This window comes from Vicia villosa, unplaced genomic scaffold, assembly GCF_029867415.1.
Source record: "Vicia villosa cultivar HV-30 ecotype Madison, WI unplaced genomic scaffold, Vvil1.0 ctg.001041F_1_1, whole genome shotgun sequence".
Classification (NCBI taxonomy): domain Eukaryota; kingdom Viridiplantae; phylum Streptophyta; class Magnoliopsida; order Fabales; family Fabaceae; genus Vicia; species Vicia villosa.
This window is the reverse complement of record NW_026705454.1, coordinates 173514-192444: the sequence shown is the minus strand read 5'-3', so window position 1 is coordinate 192444 and position 18931 is coordinate 173514. Positions and strand designations below refer to the sequence as shown.

The window sequence follows — 18931 nt, the reverse complement described above, 5'->3', positions numbered from 1 at the left end:
AGTTGCTCCTATTAATTACTAATGATAAATCACATAAACTGCTCCTCATTATTGGTGGTTATTGTTCATGAATATTAAATCTATTATAGTGGTGGTTGTCCACTTCAAATAGCTCTGAAATTTTTTTGTAGTATTTAATCATATTTAAATTTATAAGGAAAAAGTGTTGCAGTAGTTAAAGAACACATAGATGCATAATATTTTTTAAATAAATACTATATTTTGTTAAGTAAAAAAACATCTATTAGATAAAACAAAATTCCACCATATGATGTTATCAAAAAGATGAAGAATTCCACCCACTACTAAAAAAAACAATTACACAATATTGTAGTTAGGAGCTGCTCAAGGGTTTAGGAATAAACCTTAGAAAATTGTACATATAGTTTTTAATTAATCTCTAGAATTCAATATTAAAATATTAAACCAATAACTTTAAGGTCTATTGGAAGGTGATGCAAAAATAGTTTCATTGTCCCATATTAAACATATATTAAACAACTGCCGATCTAGTAGTTTAATTAAGAGAATACTATTTTATTTGAAATTTTAAATTCGAATCTGAATCATTACCACTACAAAAAAAATGCCATATTGTGACACTCGTTTGTAGTGATGGCTAAATATTTGTCACTAAATACCACTTTTACCTACAGTTTTACTCTATCACTAATATTTGTCACTAAAAACAACTTTTACCTACAGTTTTACTCTATCACTAATACTTGTCACTAAAAACCACTTTTACCTACAGTTTTACTCTATCACTATTGCCCTATTAGACAAAAAAAACATATAATTGATTGTTACTCTTAAAGTAATCAAAATTAACTTTATATTTAAAAAAAATATTACTATTTTCATCAAAAATAATTTAATTATTTATGATAACAAAAATTAAAATAATTTTTTTTATTTAAACAAAAATTAATTTTGCTCACAAAATAATTTTTAACAAAAATAAATTGTAGATTGTAAAACAGTTATTATAGATATAAAAAATTATTTTAATTTATTTTCACCATAAAATTTTTTATTTACTACTAAAATATCTTTATATTTAATACACTTTTCTTTTTATTTATATTTATACTCTTTTCCCTTTTATTTGTATAACCTTATTTTTATAAAAAAATAATAATTTTTGACAAAAATTAATTATATATTGTAAAAAATTATTATAGATAAAAAATTATTTTAATTTATTCTCACCCTAACAATTTTTACTTATTACTAATTTATCTTTCTATTTAATACCTTTTTCCTTTTATTAAATATATTCTTTTCCCTTTTATTTATATAACTAAAGATAAAGTTTAACACCAAAATTGAAAACTGTTCCTCACCCTAAATCGAAAACGTTCTTCACCCCGAAATCGAAAATCGTTCTTCATACTGAAATCGAGAATAAATCGTTCTTCACCCCGAAATCGAGAATCGTTCTTCACCCTCATTGAAAATGTTCAATCGTTCACATAATTCGTTCAATCACTATGAGATTCCTTTTTCAACCAAAAACTGATCTGAGTTTCATATCTTCAAGTTCAGGTGATTTTATATTTTGTACAAGATTCAGTACATGAATGAGAAAATTGATTTGAAGTTTCATATCGTTATCTTGCATTTTCAAATTATGACCTAGAAATTCAAATCAAAATAGTGGCAAAACAGTAGTAAGTCAATAGTTTTTTTGTAATTAGGTTTATTGTACATTTCAATTTGATATATATTGAGAACTGTTCTAGTAGAATCCTTCTGATTAATATCTACCTACCATATCACTGCAATGTTGTGCATACAGTCCCTTAAGTGGATGCTCTATTTCAAGGATTATATTGCTTGTTGCTACTATGTAAAATTGTGTTTGCACCCTGCTTCTTTAGTCATTTGAAGTATCAATTTGAATTAACTTCTAGCTAATAAGTATCAATTTGAAGTATCAATTTGAATTAACTTCTAGCTAATAAGGATTATATTGCTTGTTGCTACTATGTAAACTTGATTATGAGATTGTGATTGTCAAAACATTTGATGAAGCATGCATAGAAATTGATTATGTCATTGTAGAAAAAAGTTACTATTCAAAACTGGTACATCTCTAAAATTCAAGTTTTTAGTTTCACTATGTTTTTGAATAATATTTAATTCATTAAGCTAGGACTTACATGACATACTCTACGCTCTATTGCTGCTATTATGCATAAGACGAGCTTTTCCCTCTCGATTTCGGTTTGAAGAGCTAAATTATTCATCTTGTGCCTTATAAAGTACTCCTGCAACAAATGTATAGATAGATATAAACGAACTATAGGTCCATCTTATAGTTTAAGTTGAACTGAACTCTTTTTGTGTTTCCCATAGTTCCTATTCTATCTATAATCCTATTGGAGATATTATTGTTACATTGCAATAGACTAGTTTTTTTCTGCTAAACTTATGATGTTAACTCTTACTTTATATAATTAGAGGTTGAATTTGAGATAATGTAATACCTGATTGGCTATAGATTTCTTGGAACTAATGGCGGCGTGAAACACTACATAATGCATGTCCCTTAGAACACATACTGTATCGAACAACAATTTAGGACGATCCTTACAGATCACGTTCACCACCCAATAACCTCTGTCCTTGCATCTACTAATAGACACATGAGTCCCATCACATCCCCTTTTGTGATCTCCGCTACTATATCCATGGCAAGGGCGACAGCCCTCGTAATCCTTGTCAGCGTACATTAACTGGTGAAGCCGCCTTTCAGTGTGCGTGTGCCCGGTGGCAAAGTTTCTTAACCTCACATTGTTTCTGTCTCCATTGACACCACGGGCCTGCACAACAGTCTCCAGCTCTTCCTTTACATGAGCTAACCTCTTAGGGTCCTTGATCGGCCCAGGTTTGGATTTTTCTTCTACGTAAATTATGCAGGCTGCCCTTCGATTGTGAGTCCATGCCGTTGTTGAGGTAACATTACAGCCCATTTCCACCAACACTGCTGATATTTCTGATAACAAACCCGGTCTATCCATCCCACTCATCTCCAATGTCGTGTTCTCCGTCGACATGTTTAGTTTCGTGTAATATGATTCTAATTCCTCGCAGCTTTTGAGCTCTGTTTCATCGTCTATGTCCTCGTTTGTAATAAATGTGCAATACTCAATGTTACAAATGTTGCAGGTTAAATTCACTAAGACTGGAGTATGTCATGGGTTTGTGTTGTGGATTGACTGGGTGATGGATTCGTAGAGTTCTGTTGTAATATCAACCGGTCCAGGTCACTCTCGGTTCCCTTTATAACTTTAAGGTGTATTGTATTGTATAGACACATAAAAGCCAGACACCGTATCTGACATTGTCTAAAATACAACTCGGATATGTGTGTCGAAACCGAAGTGATAGAGAATAATGTAAAAAATCGGAAACCTTATACATCTCCAACAATATCAGGAATAATTTTTTTAAGGTACCAGGGAACAACTCGGTTGATGTTCAACTCCTTTTCTTCGTCATTGAGACTGATGATCCTTTTGCATTTTCCTATGACCAATCTTGTTATGGTGCTAATGGTCCCCAACTGCCTTTTGTATCTTCTGCTTGCAGGATTTGATGCATATCCTACGTTTTCAGAGATACCTAAGACCAACTTGTCCGGAATGGAATGTGGACTACCTATTCAATTATCTTTCTCAGCTCGTGAAATAGCAGATGGCTCTTTTTTCAAGGCAATTGAAGATTATGACCCAGACATCAAGAGGCTCTTGTACCAGCTAGAGAAGTGAGTGTTATCTCAATAAGTGTTCATTAGAATATAAGTTGATCATACATTTTGATCACTCTACATAAGGTGCCAAAAATTGAGACTTCAGAAACTTTATCTTTTCTTAAACTAAATGCAAAGTACGTGCATCCAGCTGCCATGGAGTTGCTTCTTTTTTTATTTTTTTATTTTAAGAATCTCTGAAAGTGCAAAAGACTTGGTTAAGAAGATGCTTGTTAGAGATCCTAGTAAAAGGATAACAGCACACGAAGTTCTTTGTAAGTTTCACCACTTTTTTTTTTCACATTATGATCCTGGTGAAACATATTTCATAATATTGATTACACATTTCATATTTTCAGGACTAAAAATGTTGCATTGTTTAATCATATAGAACATGAACTTTTATTACCATCTTGTTAACGGTGTCATTCCAATTATTGTAGGCCACCCTTGGATTCAGGTTGATGGAGTTGCTCCAGACAAGCCTCTTGATTCCGCAGTTTGGAGTCGCCTAAAGCAATTTTCTGCTATGAACAAGCTCAAGAAAATGGCTCTTAGAGTTAGTAACTTCTCTATTACATAATTTATCACGTGAGAGTATATGCTTTCAATTCGGTATTGTCAAATCGTGCTCTCTGATATTTTTCGCAATCTTCCCATGCAGGTTATTGCCGAGAATCTCTCTGAAGAAGAAATTTCTGGGTTGAAAGAATTGTTTAAGATGATAGACACTGACAACACCGGTCAAATTACTTTTGAAAAACTCTAAGAGCCATTTTCTTGAGCTTGTTCATAGCAGAGATACTTAACCATGTTTGTGAAATTATTTTCTAGTGACCTATTTCAAAATGCTGACATGCAACCCCACTTCATACAACCTTTGCTTTATGCTGGAATCAAGGAAACAAGTTTTTCAATCCAGCAAGTATCTCAAAGTTGCTGCACTCTATACTCAAGCCATCAAAATAGACCCTTCAAATCCCACTCTTTTAAGGTACCCTTTGTTCTTTCTTTCAAATTTCACACCTTTTCACTTTTGGGTGTTGTATTCCACTTGCTTTCACTTATATTAGGAAATTGTCTTTACCATAGAAATGTACACCGCAAGGGCAAAATGAATCTAGTACTATTATAGAAATATATTGGACCAATGCCATATTTGTATCGGATAGAAAGTATAAAGCACTAACAGATAGAAAATATATTGGACCTTGTAGCTTATTTATATGAATGAAAATATCCATTTGCAGAGCTCAATCTCTATAAGAAACGTGCTGAAGCTCTTTTGGATATGAGTTTACGAAGACTGACCGTTTCCCGTGGGTTTACACTAAATAAAGCTGGTGCTACTGGTACTTCGGGTGGACCGTTTCCCGTGGATTTACACTAAATAAAGTTGGTGCTTCTGGTGCTTATGTTGAATCCTCTTGAATATTTTACTTGGTCATTGATTAGATTCATACAAAATAGTGGTCTTTCTAGTTATATTTATTCAACCAGAAAATAAGAAAATGTAGTTGAAATTCTTTGTTACTATATTGTAATATTTGAATTTAATTGAAATTGATATAATAGTTTAATTTTAATATTAAGTTAATTTGTCATATTTAAATTGAAATAATAGAAAATGTATTGTAAAAATTTTCCCGAGTAATTGAATTTTAATATTATATTCTTCAATTATAAAAAAAATAATTTATAATTTTATTATATTTTGGTAAATTAAAAAATATTATTTAATAGAGTTCTAGTGACACCTATTAAAACAAAAACTGTAGGTAAAAATAAAAATATTTGTAACACTAACCTATGATATAGTGACATTCATGTAAATATTTGTCCGTAGCTAAAAGCTATCGTGACACTTATTATACCGTAGCATTACACCCCCTTATAGTTGACGCTAGGGGTGGGCGTCACTCAATGTCTGCAAGATTTTTACCTACGGATTATTGACTTTTAGTGACACTTTTTGAGTGTCACAAAAAGTCAATTTTCTTGTAGTGTACGTTTCTATGTTTTGATCCCTATGTTAATAAAAGATAATTATCTTTACTACAAAGATATATAATTGATTGATTATTGAAATGATAGATATATTCAGCAATTTGCCTTGCTGGTCTATAAAGTAGACGGCCAATAACATTAGAGACATCCACTATCAAGTTGTTGGAAGTTATTTGAAAGACAACCATTCCGGCAAAGATCAAGATTTTCGCGTGGAGATTCCTCACCAATAGACTCCCGGTTAAAGTGCAACTTGGCAATAGAGGTGTGTCCTATCTTACTTCCTTTGATTGTCCTTTTTGCAATTGTCACCCGGAATCCTTGGATCATCTTTTCTATCATTGCAATGTCACAAAAGCGGTATGGTATAGAATTTATTTGTGGTTGGGTAATGATGTTAAGCTCTCTTATGAGGAGTTTAAGAGCTTTGGATGCATTTAAGAAAAGGAGAAAAACACCAACTTTAAAGCTAAACTTAACATAATATGGATAGCTTTAATTTGGTGCACTTGGAATATGAGGAATGCAATTGTTTTTGACATGGGAACTTTAGCTTCGACGAGGTCATAGCTAATATCTTGTATTTCTCATGGAGATGGTGTAGCTTTAAAGATTTTCCGGGTAGGATATCTTTTTATGACTGGTATAAATTACCATTATTTTGTAACATAACAACTTAGTGCGTTTTCGATGTAAGGGTTACACCCCTAATGCGATATCTTATATTCATTGCTTATTAAAAAAAAAATAACATTAGAGACATATGATGGTGCATGCAATTATTGATTGAAATTTCATCATGGGAATTACTCTTTTAGAAACAGTTAGAATATTTTAATTACATCTACATGCACAAACAATCATATACAAGCTTTGTAATTGATGTAAATACGCACTTTTCATAAAGTTTTAAATAACAATATTGGAAGGGAAAGTGTTTCATATTTTGATAAATATATGTATAATATTTCTAATTATGGTTGAAAATAGGTCAGATCAACTGATAAGGATTAACGGCGTGACCTATATATTTAAACTTGTTGTATTCTAGTCTATTTAATAAAGGAATAAATAACTGTTACCCCCTGCTATTTGGATGAGTTTTGGGTTTATTCCCTATTAAATTTTTTTTAAGGTTGTCCCCTTATAAAACTCAAATTACAAACCCAATAACCCCTACACTCATGTTACGCTGACTTGGCCAAGTATGATCCCTGTTGACATTTTATTATTTGCTGACATGGAATTAAATTATATAACTTTGTTAATTGGCAAATTAGGTTACAAATTTCCCAATCCTTTTCTTCTTCATCGTTCTTGCGTGTTTCCATTCTTGCTCTTCTCCATCGCCCCAACTGCAGCCATCGTTGTTCAAAGGATCATGTCTTGTAGAAAATCGATTGGAAGCAGCACAAGCAATACATTTATGGGTCCACCCAGATGCGGCTGTGACCTAGCTATGAAGATGTGGGTTTCGTCGACAGCTCGAAACCTAAATCGGAAGTTCTGGAAGTGTCGCAATGCTGGGGTAAGCTTGAGTTTGAATTTCCATATTTTTTTAAACTGTTTCTTTCTTCCCCCGAATGTTGATAATCACTGGGTGTTGGGTTTTTTGTTTACGTTGAATGAGAATAGCTGCGATTTGTTTATAAGGGATGATGAATATAGAATGCTAATATTCAAGGGGTTTGTAAAATCTGTGACAAAGCAGAAAAGGAGTTACAAACAGTTTTGAAGAAATTATTGAAGGCAAAATTGAAGGTTGAAGTAGAGAGGAAGACTGTTGTTAAGCTGAAGATGGCACTTGTTTTTTCTTGGTTGTTTTTTGCATTTATGTACAAGTTGATGTAATTGTCAATTTTATGTAGGTTGAAGTTTATTTACTTTCATCTGTCAAACATTTGATGTACGAGTTTAGTTACAATTTGATGAATGAAATTGTTGATTTATGTTGTAACCAAAGTTGTTGAAACATTTGATGACTGCTATTAAGCTGAAGATTATACATATTCATTAATTAGTGCACCAAAAGTGTGCAATTGTCATTACAAAATATTGCACCAAAAGCTAGATATTGTCATTACAAAATAATGCACCAAAAGTGTGCAATTCAAAAGTGTGCAATTCAACATAATGCACCAAAAGTGTGCACCAAAATAACAGCCAACAAATAACAAGTTACAAGTAATCACTAAAGATCATTAATAGACTTCTTAGCAACCTTCCTTGTACCTTGAGTTCCATTGCAATCCTCTTCTTCACTTAAAGTGATAGGTTGATCCTCTGCACCTGGTCCAATGATTGGTTTTTTAAACCAGAAAAGTTTGACCCTCTCACTCTGCCTCTTTCTCTTTGGGATGGAATCTTGCTTAAACTTAGCTTTGCTCTTCTTTATCTTGTTTGGTACACTTTTGGCAGAGCTTGTTTGCACATTTTGACTGACATCTGGTATACTTGAAAGCATCTCATCAGTGATGTCTCCAAATACATCAGCAGAATAGGCAGTTTGTGTTGCAGGATTTTCACTTGGGAATGTTTGAGTTTGACTTGGGATAGGTTCAGTTTGACTTGGGACATCAACACTTGCACCAGTTTCAGCTGCACTTACACCAGTTTCAGCTTCAGTTTGAGTTGGGACATAAACACTTGCACCTGTTTCAGCTGCACTTACACCAGTTTCAACTTCAGTCTGACTTGAGACATCAACACTTGCACCTATTTCAGCTGCACTTACACCAGTTTCAGCTTCAGTTTGTCTTGGGACATCAACACTTGCACTTGTTTCAGCTGCACTTACACCAGACTTAATCTTCTTCTGCTACATGCAATAAAAACACTAAGCATTAGAAACAATGTAAACTCATCATAAATATAATAATCACCAGACATCATTTACATTACCTTTCTCTTCAAACCATTAGAATGCTGTTTCTTGCTCTTGCAAGATTTCACATTGTAAAAAAGACATAGAAACCCGTATAAAAAAAGGTGTCGTTAACTTGTTATTCTATATGGTTCAATTGTATTTAAACTTAGTTATTAATTACATCAACAACTATCTTAGAAATGAAGCAATGAAAGATGACTTGTTTGGAGAAACAATAATCACAAACGAGGATAAAGCAATGTCATTGTGTTTTGATACGAACTGCTAGTTTCAATATATTGTGAAAGGTACAGTGTTTTGATACTTAGGCATTATATTTCACTTATTTTTGACCAATTTATTAACATGTTAGAAGTCAAGTCATCGACAACTTTACATGAAACTAGCATAAAACCTCTGTGTTTACTCAAAGGGAAATCTAATGTGGATCGAAGAGGCATTATATTTCACTTATTTAAATCCAGAAAATGTTTAGACATATTTGGATTAACAAATAAAAACTATCATAATAGAGACTCCAACCATCCACTACAAGAAAACCAACCTAGTGTGACACTCAAATTTAGTGATGTCTTAATTTTTATCACTACATATTACTTTTACCTACACCCATATTACTTTACTTACGGCTTTATCTTATTCTATTACTTTTTTAAATAATTTTATATACTATTTTTATCTACAACCATATTACTTTTATTTATGGCTATATTTTACTCTATTAAATTTTAAATAATTTTATATTATAAAAAAATAATATTTTATTATAAACTATAAAATTATTACTTAACTTTTTTTCATTGTGAAAAAGTTAACTTTACTAATTACTAATTAAAAATTTAAAACTTAATTTTAATTATAAAATATATGTTGTCATTTTTTATACTAATTAGGACAAGCAGGGTAGTATTGTCATTTTCATTTCAATTTCAGCTCGCAACTTGGTTGTGGAAGCTTCCTAAGGACATGTAAATTTGATATCGTAGAATCCTCCATCAACTTTTTGTTCAATCACCACTTTCTGTTCAATCGCTGCCAGCGTCAATTGTCATCGCCGCCACATGACTCTTTCTTTCTTTCTAAGGTTTTCTCTCGCTTTCTCAAATTGCACCGATTATTCAATATTGAAATTGTTGGAATTGCTTTATCGTAATTGAAATAATTGGAAACCATAATTATATGTATTCACGATTGCTTTCAGTTTCTCGTGTAGTTAATTTATGTATCCTGAAATCAATTTACGATTTCAATGGTTTTTATTTTCTTCATCATTGACAGTGTAGTGGTTGTTGTTGTTTGATGATTTGTGAAAGATGAAAAAAATGATTAGTGTTTTTAATAGAGATTTTTATTAGGTTAAACTATAGTGAGAGTATTCTAAAATTGAAGAAAAATTAATGGATTTCAAAATTTCTTATTCTCATTTTGATTGCTTGGTTTCTTCACAAATGCATCTTCTCTTTCTCCAATTGCGTCCCACTTGCACTTGCTCTCCGGGCATCATCACAAGTGAGAAATCTTTCTTTCTTCATGTGTTAAACAATTGTTCAATAAGTAATTTAATTTTCAATAAGTAATTTAATGATTAAACATCAATTTAGTCACTAAACTATCAATATCCCTTTAATTTAGTCCTTAAACCCCTAAAGTATATAAAGTTCATGAATGTTCTGATTACTATCTCTATAACGCTGACACACTCGACATCTCTATAAAAATGTGTGTTCGGGTAGGTGTCGGTATCTGACACAGTATTATGTGATTATATTAAATTTTTTTCATTTTTTAAAATTATTACCGTTATCGACGTGTAAATATAGTATCGACATGCAAATATTGGTGTTAAGTACTAAATTGGGCCATACTATTATAGCTTACTATTAAGATGTTAGGTATTAAGTAAATGTTTTTTTAATACTTTAAAACTAAATTGATGAATTTTATATAGGTTAGAGACTAATTATTATATTTATATAGTTTGTCTTGATGTAACAAGATACTATTTAAGTCAACACTTAGGTTTCATATTGAATTCGACGGATGCTAATTTTTAATAAAAAAATATTTTGCTTTATGTTCATTAATTTAAGGGATTAGTTTATTATTTTGTAAATTTGAGGAACTCAATTGCTTAACCTTATGATTTCGAGAAAATATTCTCTGGCTGCTAGGCTTGGTTAAAAAATAATATCTATATATTGTTGTTTTCATGTGAAAGAACATTGATTGCATACCATAACCTTTGTCATTATCATGAGTGCACTTTGTGATGCTGATTTCAACTTCTTTTCTTTGTACATTACAGCCTGTCACAACATTGGAACACTGCGAGTTGTTGAATCAATTGTTGACGCAAATTTGGTCCAACTATTTTAATCCTAAGCTCTCAAATAGGTTACCAGTCATAGTAGAGGTGACTTTCCCTCTCTTTTCTTAATCATCACGTCAATATATTTTACAATTTTATTGTACATTTGAAGTTATGGTATACATGAAAATTTTGCTTCAATGTGTATCATAATTTTGCATGCCGAATCTATGAGTAGTTGTAATTGGTTGAGTTTGTTTTGATTGTGAGATCTTATAGAGTTCACATGCAAACTGCTTTAATGGTGTAGGCCGCAAGTTATTCAGATCCGCGTGATGCATGTGCTGCCATTGCTGGAGAGTCTTATAAACTATGGTTGGAACATGAAGGTTGAACAGATGATATATTGTTCAGATCAAAGGCCTGTCTAATGTATGGAATTCTAAAATATTCCTGGACACTACAACATTTTTCCTCTTTAGCAACAGTTGAAAAGTGTAGCCAGAAATTAAAAAAGCGTTGCCTAAAAGAATAGGAGACGTTTTCCAACCGTCCTCGGTGCGAGCGTTGCCATTGTTTTAGGGGACGTTTATTTTCAGTTTTTGGCCACAATTTTCGAAAGCGTCGCCCAAAATACAAGATAAGGGGACATTTTTCTTTGTCATCTAAGACAACGGATTTAAGGTGTTGCTAAAAATTTCAACAACGGCAAAACACTCCCTAACAGTGACACAGTAAAAACACTCTAAGGGGACGATTTTCAAGTGTTGTCATATCTGGTAACAATTACAAATTATCCCGTAAAAGTGAAATAGAGAAAAACAAGGAATACCATACAACAAAAGTTACACCAAACATAAATTCCATGTAGCACAAAAATTATTTTATAAAATCTTTCAATTCTCAAATACACACAATAAACACAAAACTTATAACATTACTTAATACTAGAAGTTTAGTCTAGAAAAATGACAAAATACATTGTTTCTTCAAGTAGAAGCCTAAAACAACAACATCCAACTCATTTAAATGCTTAAGTAGAAGTTTAATGCTTAAGTAGAAGCCTAAAACAACAACATCCAACTCATTTAAATTAGTCGAACTCATCGCCATCTCCATCATCCTCTTTATCACCTAAGTAGTCTTCTTGAAGGTCATCATCTATGTTGTCCCCTTAAAATTCGTCACTTATGTCGTCCTCGTCATTTAAGTTGTCCTCTTGAAATTCGTCACTTGTGTTGTCGTCCTTATCGTTATTTTCATTGATACCTTATTGCATAAGAAAATGAAAAGACTTGTCAAACATTTAAGAGCAACCCATAATTACAATAAAAAACAAATATTATATTGCATATTTTTAGAGCAACTTCTAACACTGACAAGACATGGTATAAGAGAATCAGAACTACTCTGAAACAATCTGATTTGTTAAAAGAATAAAAAATGCTTACACACAAACACATAATCCCGAAAATTCCCATCAATTTTCTTTTGACATGCATCAAATGGAGCATGTCAAAAGTTAACAACATTATGCAACATTCAATTCATAGAATTTAAAGCCAGATAATTAACCAATGAAGAAAAATAAACTTTGTGTTAGGCTTTGGTTTTCATCTATTGCCATATAGCTAATCAAACGGTGTATGTCAAAAGGTACCATCATTATGCAACATTTCAATTCCTTGAATTAATAGTCAGATGATAAACCAAAGAATGAAAATAAACTATGTTATGCTTTGGTTTTCATCTATTGCCATATAGCTAATGAATAAGGAAGAAAATTAAATAAACTAAAACAAAAAACTTAATTCCATTTGTCACAACTCAAGATAGAGTAAAACTTAGTTATGCGTAAGCATACATCATTGTAGTATAACAATTGAAACATACAGTGGTGGTAAATAAACATAATAAAAATTTATCTAAGCTTCATTTAACACAATTTAATACATGTTTGGAAAACAATAGAATTAATGTCTCTGCAATGGATTTCCAAAGAAGTAAGCACAATATTAATGGGATAGGTCAGAGGTGACATGAACATTTCACTTCCATTCTTCAATCTTCAATTCACAAATATTTATGACTTTATTTCTACCTTTAACAGTGGTCCTTCGAGTTTTCATTTATAGGAAAGAATATTTTTCATATGTACGCTACTAAAAATATGTTAACATTCTAGATAGAGTTCAGAAAAATAATTTCACATATAATCAATCTTGTTAATCATTTTCATAAACACAAATTTATAAAAATCAGAATTGTAATTCAATTGTGACCGATAGAAACAAATCTACAACATACAACTTGACAAATTCCAGCAAGCAAAAAATTAACACAATGCAACAAATATATGCAAACGATAGCAATAACAAAGTTCACAAAAAACAGTAACAAGTTTCAAAAAAGTACCTCGCTGGTGGAAGCAAAATAACAATGAAGATAATTCCCATCCATCAAGTTATGCGAATCTCCAATCCACATAGTCTTATTCTCGCCGTTGGATCCATGCTGCTGATGGTGATTCTGATGTTGATGAGCAAGCAATACATCTTCACAACTAACTCACCACGTTAACATTTTCAAGAAATTTAAAACACATCAATCATAGTTAACAACAAAATTTAAACAATAGTACCAGCAAATAACAATTCCTTAGTCATATTCCTCATGAATGATTGATGAATAAATTATAGACCAAGCCTTTTGAGAAATTATTTGGTTCTATGCCTAATGTGGGAGAAAATAACAAATACACAAGCCACTATCAAAGGAAGAAAATTCACACCTAAATTTTTTAATTTCCAAACCCATTCTGGAGTACTGATAGCAATATCACCGACACCAACTTTATCATAATAGTTATCAGTGCCACCCCAATCAAGATCCTGCTCAAAGGTTAAAGTAACTACTCCTAAACCAAATAAAAATCAAATTTAACACATCAACACCACTACCACATTTAATTTAATTTCTCTTAATTAATTATATTTAGGAAAATTAATAATAATTAGGTTAAGTAAAAATTGAAATCGAAAAAAGAGAGACGTGAAGATAGATAGATTACCTTGGGTTTACGGTCGATGTAGAGAACGGCGTCCATGTCGCTAAGACAATACATTTTTGACGGTTTTATGGTTGAAGCGGATAAGGGCGGCGCCGCCAGATCTAACCATTTCTGTTCCCATCCTCCAAGCTCCGACTTGAACGCAACAATGGTCATTCACCTTGAGGGAACATGTGAATCTCCATCTTCTTCACTAGTTAGATTAGAGTCCTAAAAGAATAAATCGAAGGGATTAACGCGGTTCAAAATCAAAGAGAAACTGTTGAAATAGAAGAGATTTGAGCGTGAACTCAACATGATTCGGGAAAACTGTTTGAAATCGGACTACATCCTTATCGTTTCCGCTGGAGTTTGACATCGTTTGCATAAGGGGAGAGAGGATTTGCAAAAGGGATGAGGGTTTGCAGAAGGGCGTAGCACAAAGTTTGGAAAATAATTTTTATTAAGTAAATCTCATTTAATCTCATAAAGAATAAAATTTTATTATTAAATAAAATAAATTTTATATATCTTTATTATAATAAATTTTATAATGTTTCAGTTATAATATATATTTTTCTATTTTTAAATTAAATAAGTTTTATATATTTTAGTTTATTAAATTGGATGTAGTTTAGAAAATAAAAATTTATTAATTGAATCTGAAAGATTATAATCCTATTATTAAATTAAACAAATGTTATATATTTTTATTATTATAAATTTTATGATGTTTCTATTATAATATATATTTTCTATTTTTTAAAATAAATAAATTTTATAAAATTTTCTTTATTAAATTAAATATAATAAATTTTATGACATTTAAATTATATTAACAATAAATTAATTGATAAATTTAGAATTATGATAAAATTAAAAATGTAAAAAAATATATTGAAAAAAGAATCAATTAAATTAGAAGTAAATTGGGAGAAAGTTGCCAAATTTTTTGTTATTATTGAAATTTTTATACAACAATTGAAAAATGTAACTTTTTATTAGAAATAATACAACAATTTGAAATTGTCCCCATAAACATTTAAGGGGACATTTATTAGTTATTGTCAAAGATAAATTATAAGAACACTTAAAAATCGTCCCCAGAAATATTTTAGGGGACATTTATCAGGTGTTGTGAGAATTATCTTGGCAACGATTAAAAATTGTTGCCTCATCTTGTTTTAGGCAACAATTTACACGTGTTGCTTATAATAGTGTTGCCAGAAACAATAAATGTCGTAGTGCAGGCAGCTCACATAATTCTCAAGTCACCAAAGATTCTACAAGTTGGAAAAATGATACTTATTCAAAGGTTAAAGGGTCTGAAAAGAGAGGACGGGTGTATTGTCTTGGCAAGCTTCCCCGACATGCCAGTTCTAGCTCCAATGCTGATAATAGAATTGCAACATTAGAGAATTTGCTTGGAAATTTAATTTCTGTTCTTCAAGTGCGGTTTTCTGAAGATCCACAACTTAACGAGGTCTTACAAGCTATAGCTGATGAGGTTTGATTTTGTGTCACCTATTGATCACAATTCGGTGAAGTTCGTCTCAAGATACTCTTCACCTCCCTTTCCCATAATGATGTTTACATGAAAGTGAAGATACATGAATATTAAAATACAAATATATGAGATTTCTTTTGTAAGATTCATATATTTGATTTCTTTTGTGTAAGATTCTAAATATATGGATGGAATGAAGCTTTATATGTTGAAATATTTGAATTTAATAGAAAATGAGGTAATTGTTTAATTTAGTTATTTAGTTTTGTCATGATTTTTAATGTATTTTAAAATATTTATAATGAGGAATTTAGTTTTAATATTAGTAATATTCCTCAATTAAATTAAAAAGTAAAATTATAAATTTATTATATTTTGATATAATAAAAATCCTATTTATTAAAGTTTTAGTGACAGCTAAAAGAAAATAATCCATAGGTATAATTTTTATTATCTGTAATACTCACACACACACACACACACACACACACACACACACACACACATATATATATATATATATATATATATATATATATATATATATATATTGACATTCATTACGACTGTAAAAAAAACTTAACTATGGCGTCACACCACGCTCTCTTAACGTTTACCTACAGATTATTGCTTTTAGTGATAATTTTTAGGTGTTACGGAAAGTCAATTTTCTTGTAGTGATCATTCAAATCTATCCATTATTACGGCAAAGTTAATGAAAATGAAAAAATAATTCACTTTATTAATCCATATTCTATATTCTATGACAGTATTTTTTGTATGTAACTAGTGTCTTACCCGTGCTTTCGCACGGGTACCCGTCGTTTTCGCGCATTGTGATTGAGAAAAATAAAAGATATTAGTAAAAGATTAAGTTTGGGGTAAAATTGAAAAAGTTATAAAAATAATAATATTTTATTTGACAAATTATAATGAAGGAAAAGTTAAAATTCACAAATTATAACGAAGAAATATCCAATAAAATCATATAATTCAATTAGTGATAACTATGGCTAGTTAAGGAGAAAATTAGTTATTTTGGCTCAATTATAACTACAAACTATCAGCCCAATCTCAAACGATCAACTCTCTCTTGTAGGCCAATGAGAAACCACTACAAACTCCATTTATAATAATGATTCATTCAAAATACATAATTGATAGAAAAATATTTTGACCAGTTACTTCATTTTCCCGTTAATATTCGTTATTTTGATAAGTAACTTCGTATTCCCGTTAATATTTCAAATTTCTTCCCGTTAATTTTCAATATTTTGATTAGTAAGTTCATGTTCTTGTTAATATTCATTATTTTGATCAGTAACTCCTTGCTCCCGTTAATATTCATTATTTTGATCAATAAGTTCGTGTTCCCCTTAATATTCCAAATTCGTTTCCGTTCATATTCAAAAAAATTATCAGTAACTTAATGTTTCTGTTAATATTCAAAAAATTATCAGTAACTTCGTGTTCCTGTTAATATTCAATATTTTGTCAATAACTCTGTGTTCCCGTCAACATTTATTATTTTGATCAGTAACTTCGTGTTCCCGTTAATATTCAAAATTTGTTCCCGTTAATTTTTAAAATTTGGATCAGTAACTTAATGTTTTTGATAATATTTAAAATTTTGATCATTAACTTTGTGCTCCCGTTAATATTTAATATTTTAATCAATAACTGCGTGCTCCCGTTAATATTCAATATTTTGATCAGTAACTCCGTGTTCCCAGTAATATTCAATATTTTGATCAATAAACTTCATTTCCCGTTAATATTCAATATTTTGACCAGTAACTTCATGTTCCCCTTAATATTTAATATTTTGATCACTAACTTCGTGTTCTCGTTGATATTCAATATTTTGTTCAGTAACTTCGTGTCCCCGTTAAAATTCAATATTTTGATCAATAACTTCATGTTCCCGTTAATATTCATTATTTTGATCACTAACTTCGTGTTTTCGTTAATATTCCAAATTTGTTCATGTTAATATTCAATAGTTTGATTAATAACGCCATGTTTCCATTATTATTCAATATTTTTAGCAGTAACTTCATGTTCCCGTTAATATTATATACTTTGCTCTGTAATTTAATACTCACGTTAATAGTCAATATTTTGATTACTAACTTCATGTTCTCGTTAATATTTAATATTTTGATTAATAACTTCATGTTCCCGTTAATATTCAATATAGTTTGATCAATAACTTTGTTTTCCCGTTAATATTCAATAGTTTGATCAATAACTTTATTTTCCAGTTAATATTCAATATTTCGATCAGGAACTTCATGTTCCCGTTAATATTCAATATGTTGATCAGTAATTCATGTTTTCGTTAATATTGAATATCGTATTCAGTAACTTCATGTTCCCGTTAATATTTAATATTTAGATCAGTAACTTCATGTTCCCGCAAATATTCATTATTTTGATCAGTAGCTTCGTATTCCCGTTAATATTTCAAATTTGTTCCCGTTAATATTCAATATTTTTATAAGTAACTTCATGTTCCCATTAATATTCAATATTTTGATCAGTAACTTCATGTTCCCGCTAATATTCATTATTCAATATTTTGATTAGTAACTTCATGTTCCCGTTAATATTTATTATTTTGATCAATAACTCCATGTTTCGGTTAATATTCATTATTTTGATCAATAACTTCGTGTTCCCGTTAATATTCCAAATTTGCTCGTTAATATTCCTAAAATTTATCATTAAATTAATGTTTATGTTAATATTCACGATAATATCCAAATTCGTGATCAGTAACTTCGTTTTCTCGGTAATATTCAATATTTTAATCAATAACTACACGCTCCCGTTAATATTCGATATTTTGAATATTAACGGGATATTAGTGCATTCGCACGGGTACCAGTGTGGTAATATTTCAAAAAAAACTACGAATATTTTTATAAAGTTATTCTTGTTATTATTCAATATTTAATTAAATGTGTTAATATTAGTACCATATACACTTTAAAAATAAATAGGTGTATTTTAGCGAAACTCTTATTTATTTTATATATTTTTGACCTGAATTTAATTTCCTTACTACTATTTCAATTATTATAATTTAATATGTTTTTATTTTTTATTTTTATCAACAATTGATTGTGACGGTTAATAGAATTTAAAAAAATCAGTTACCTTTTAGCATTGTAATAATAAACTTTAATTTCTATTAATGTCTTTATTGGTTAATAAAACTGCTTTTACTACATACTCTATGTATCATTACTCTTTAGTATAACACAACTTGGGTGGACAGCCGGATATTATTACAATTTCAATTGTTGAGCATTTATCCCCTATTTGTTGTATCGTTTGACCCATTAAAAGTTTAATTTTAATATTTAAATTATTTTATATTATATATATATATATAAATAAATATATATTAG

The 18931-nt window shown here is 30.3% G+C and overlaps 1 protein-coding gene and 1 long non-coding RNA gene across 2 annotated transcripts; both read right to left on the bottom strand.

The window, feature by feature from the left end:
• Window positions 1-748: 748 nt before the first annotated feature.
• LOC131632842 (ACT domain-containing protein ACR1-like) lies at window positions 749-3350 on the bottom strand. The gene is made up of 4 exons (XM_058903567.1): window positions 3339-3350; window positions 2493-3152; window positions 2166-2273; window positions 749-775 (listed from the first exon to the last, which is right to left on the bottom strand). Exons 1-4 carry the CDS (start codon window positions 3348-3350, stop codon window positions 749-751), a joined length of 807 nt encoding a protein of 268 aa, XP_058759550.1.
• Window positions 3351-11876: 8526 nt separating this feature from the next.
• On the bottom strand, window positions 11877-14447 carry LOC131632849 (uncharacterized). The gene is made up of 3 exons (XR_009293162.1): window positions 14325-14447; window positions 13375-14239; window positions 11877-12228 (listed from the first exon to the last, which is right to left on the bottom strand). It is a non-coding gene; the product is annotated as an uncharacterized LOC131632849 (long non-coding RNA).
• Between the last annotated feature and the right edge of the window lie 4484 nt (window positions 14448-18931).

Excerpts from the sequence above, each read along its gene's own strand:
- LOC131632842 (XM_058903567.1), bottom strand. Across the intron at positions 2,274-2,492 it reads AGAAATCTATAGCCAATCAG|GAGTACTTTATAAGGCACAA; the intron begins GTATTACATTAT and ends CATTTGTTGCAG. Across the intron at positions 776-2,165 it reads TAGAGCGTAGAGTATGTCAT|GGCAATAGTGATAGAGTAAA; the intron begins GTAAGTCCTAGC and ends TTTGTCTAATAG.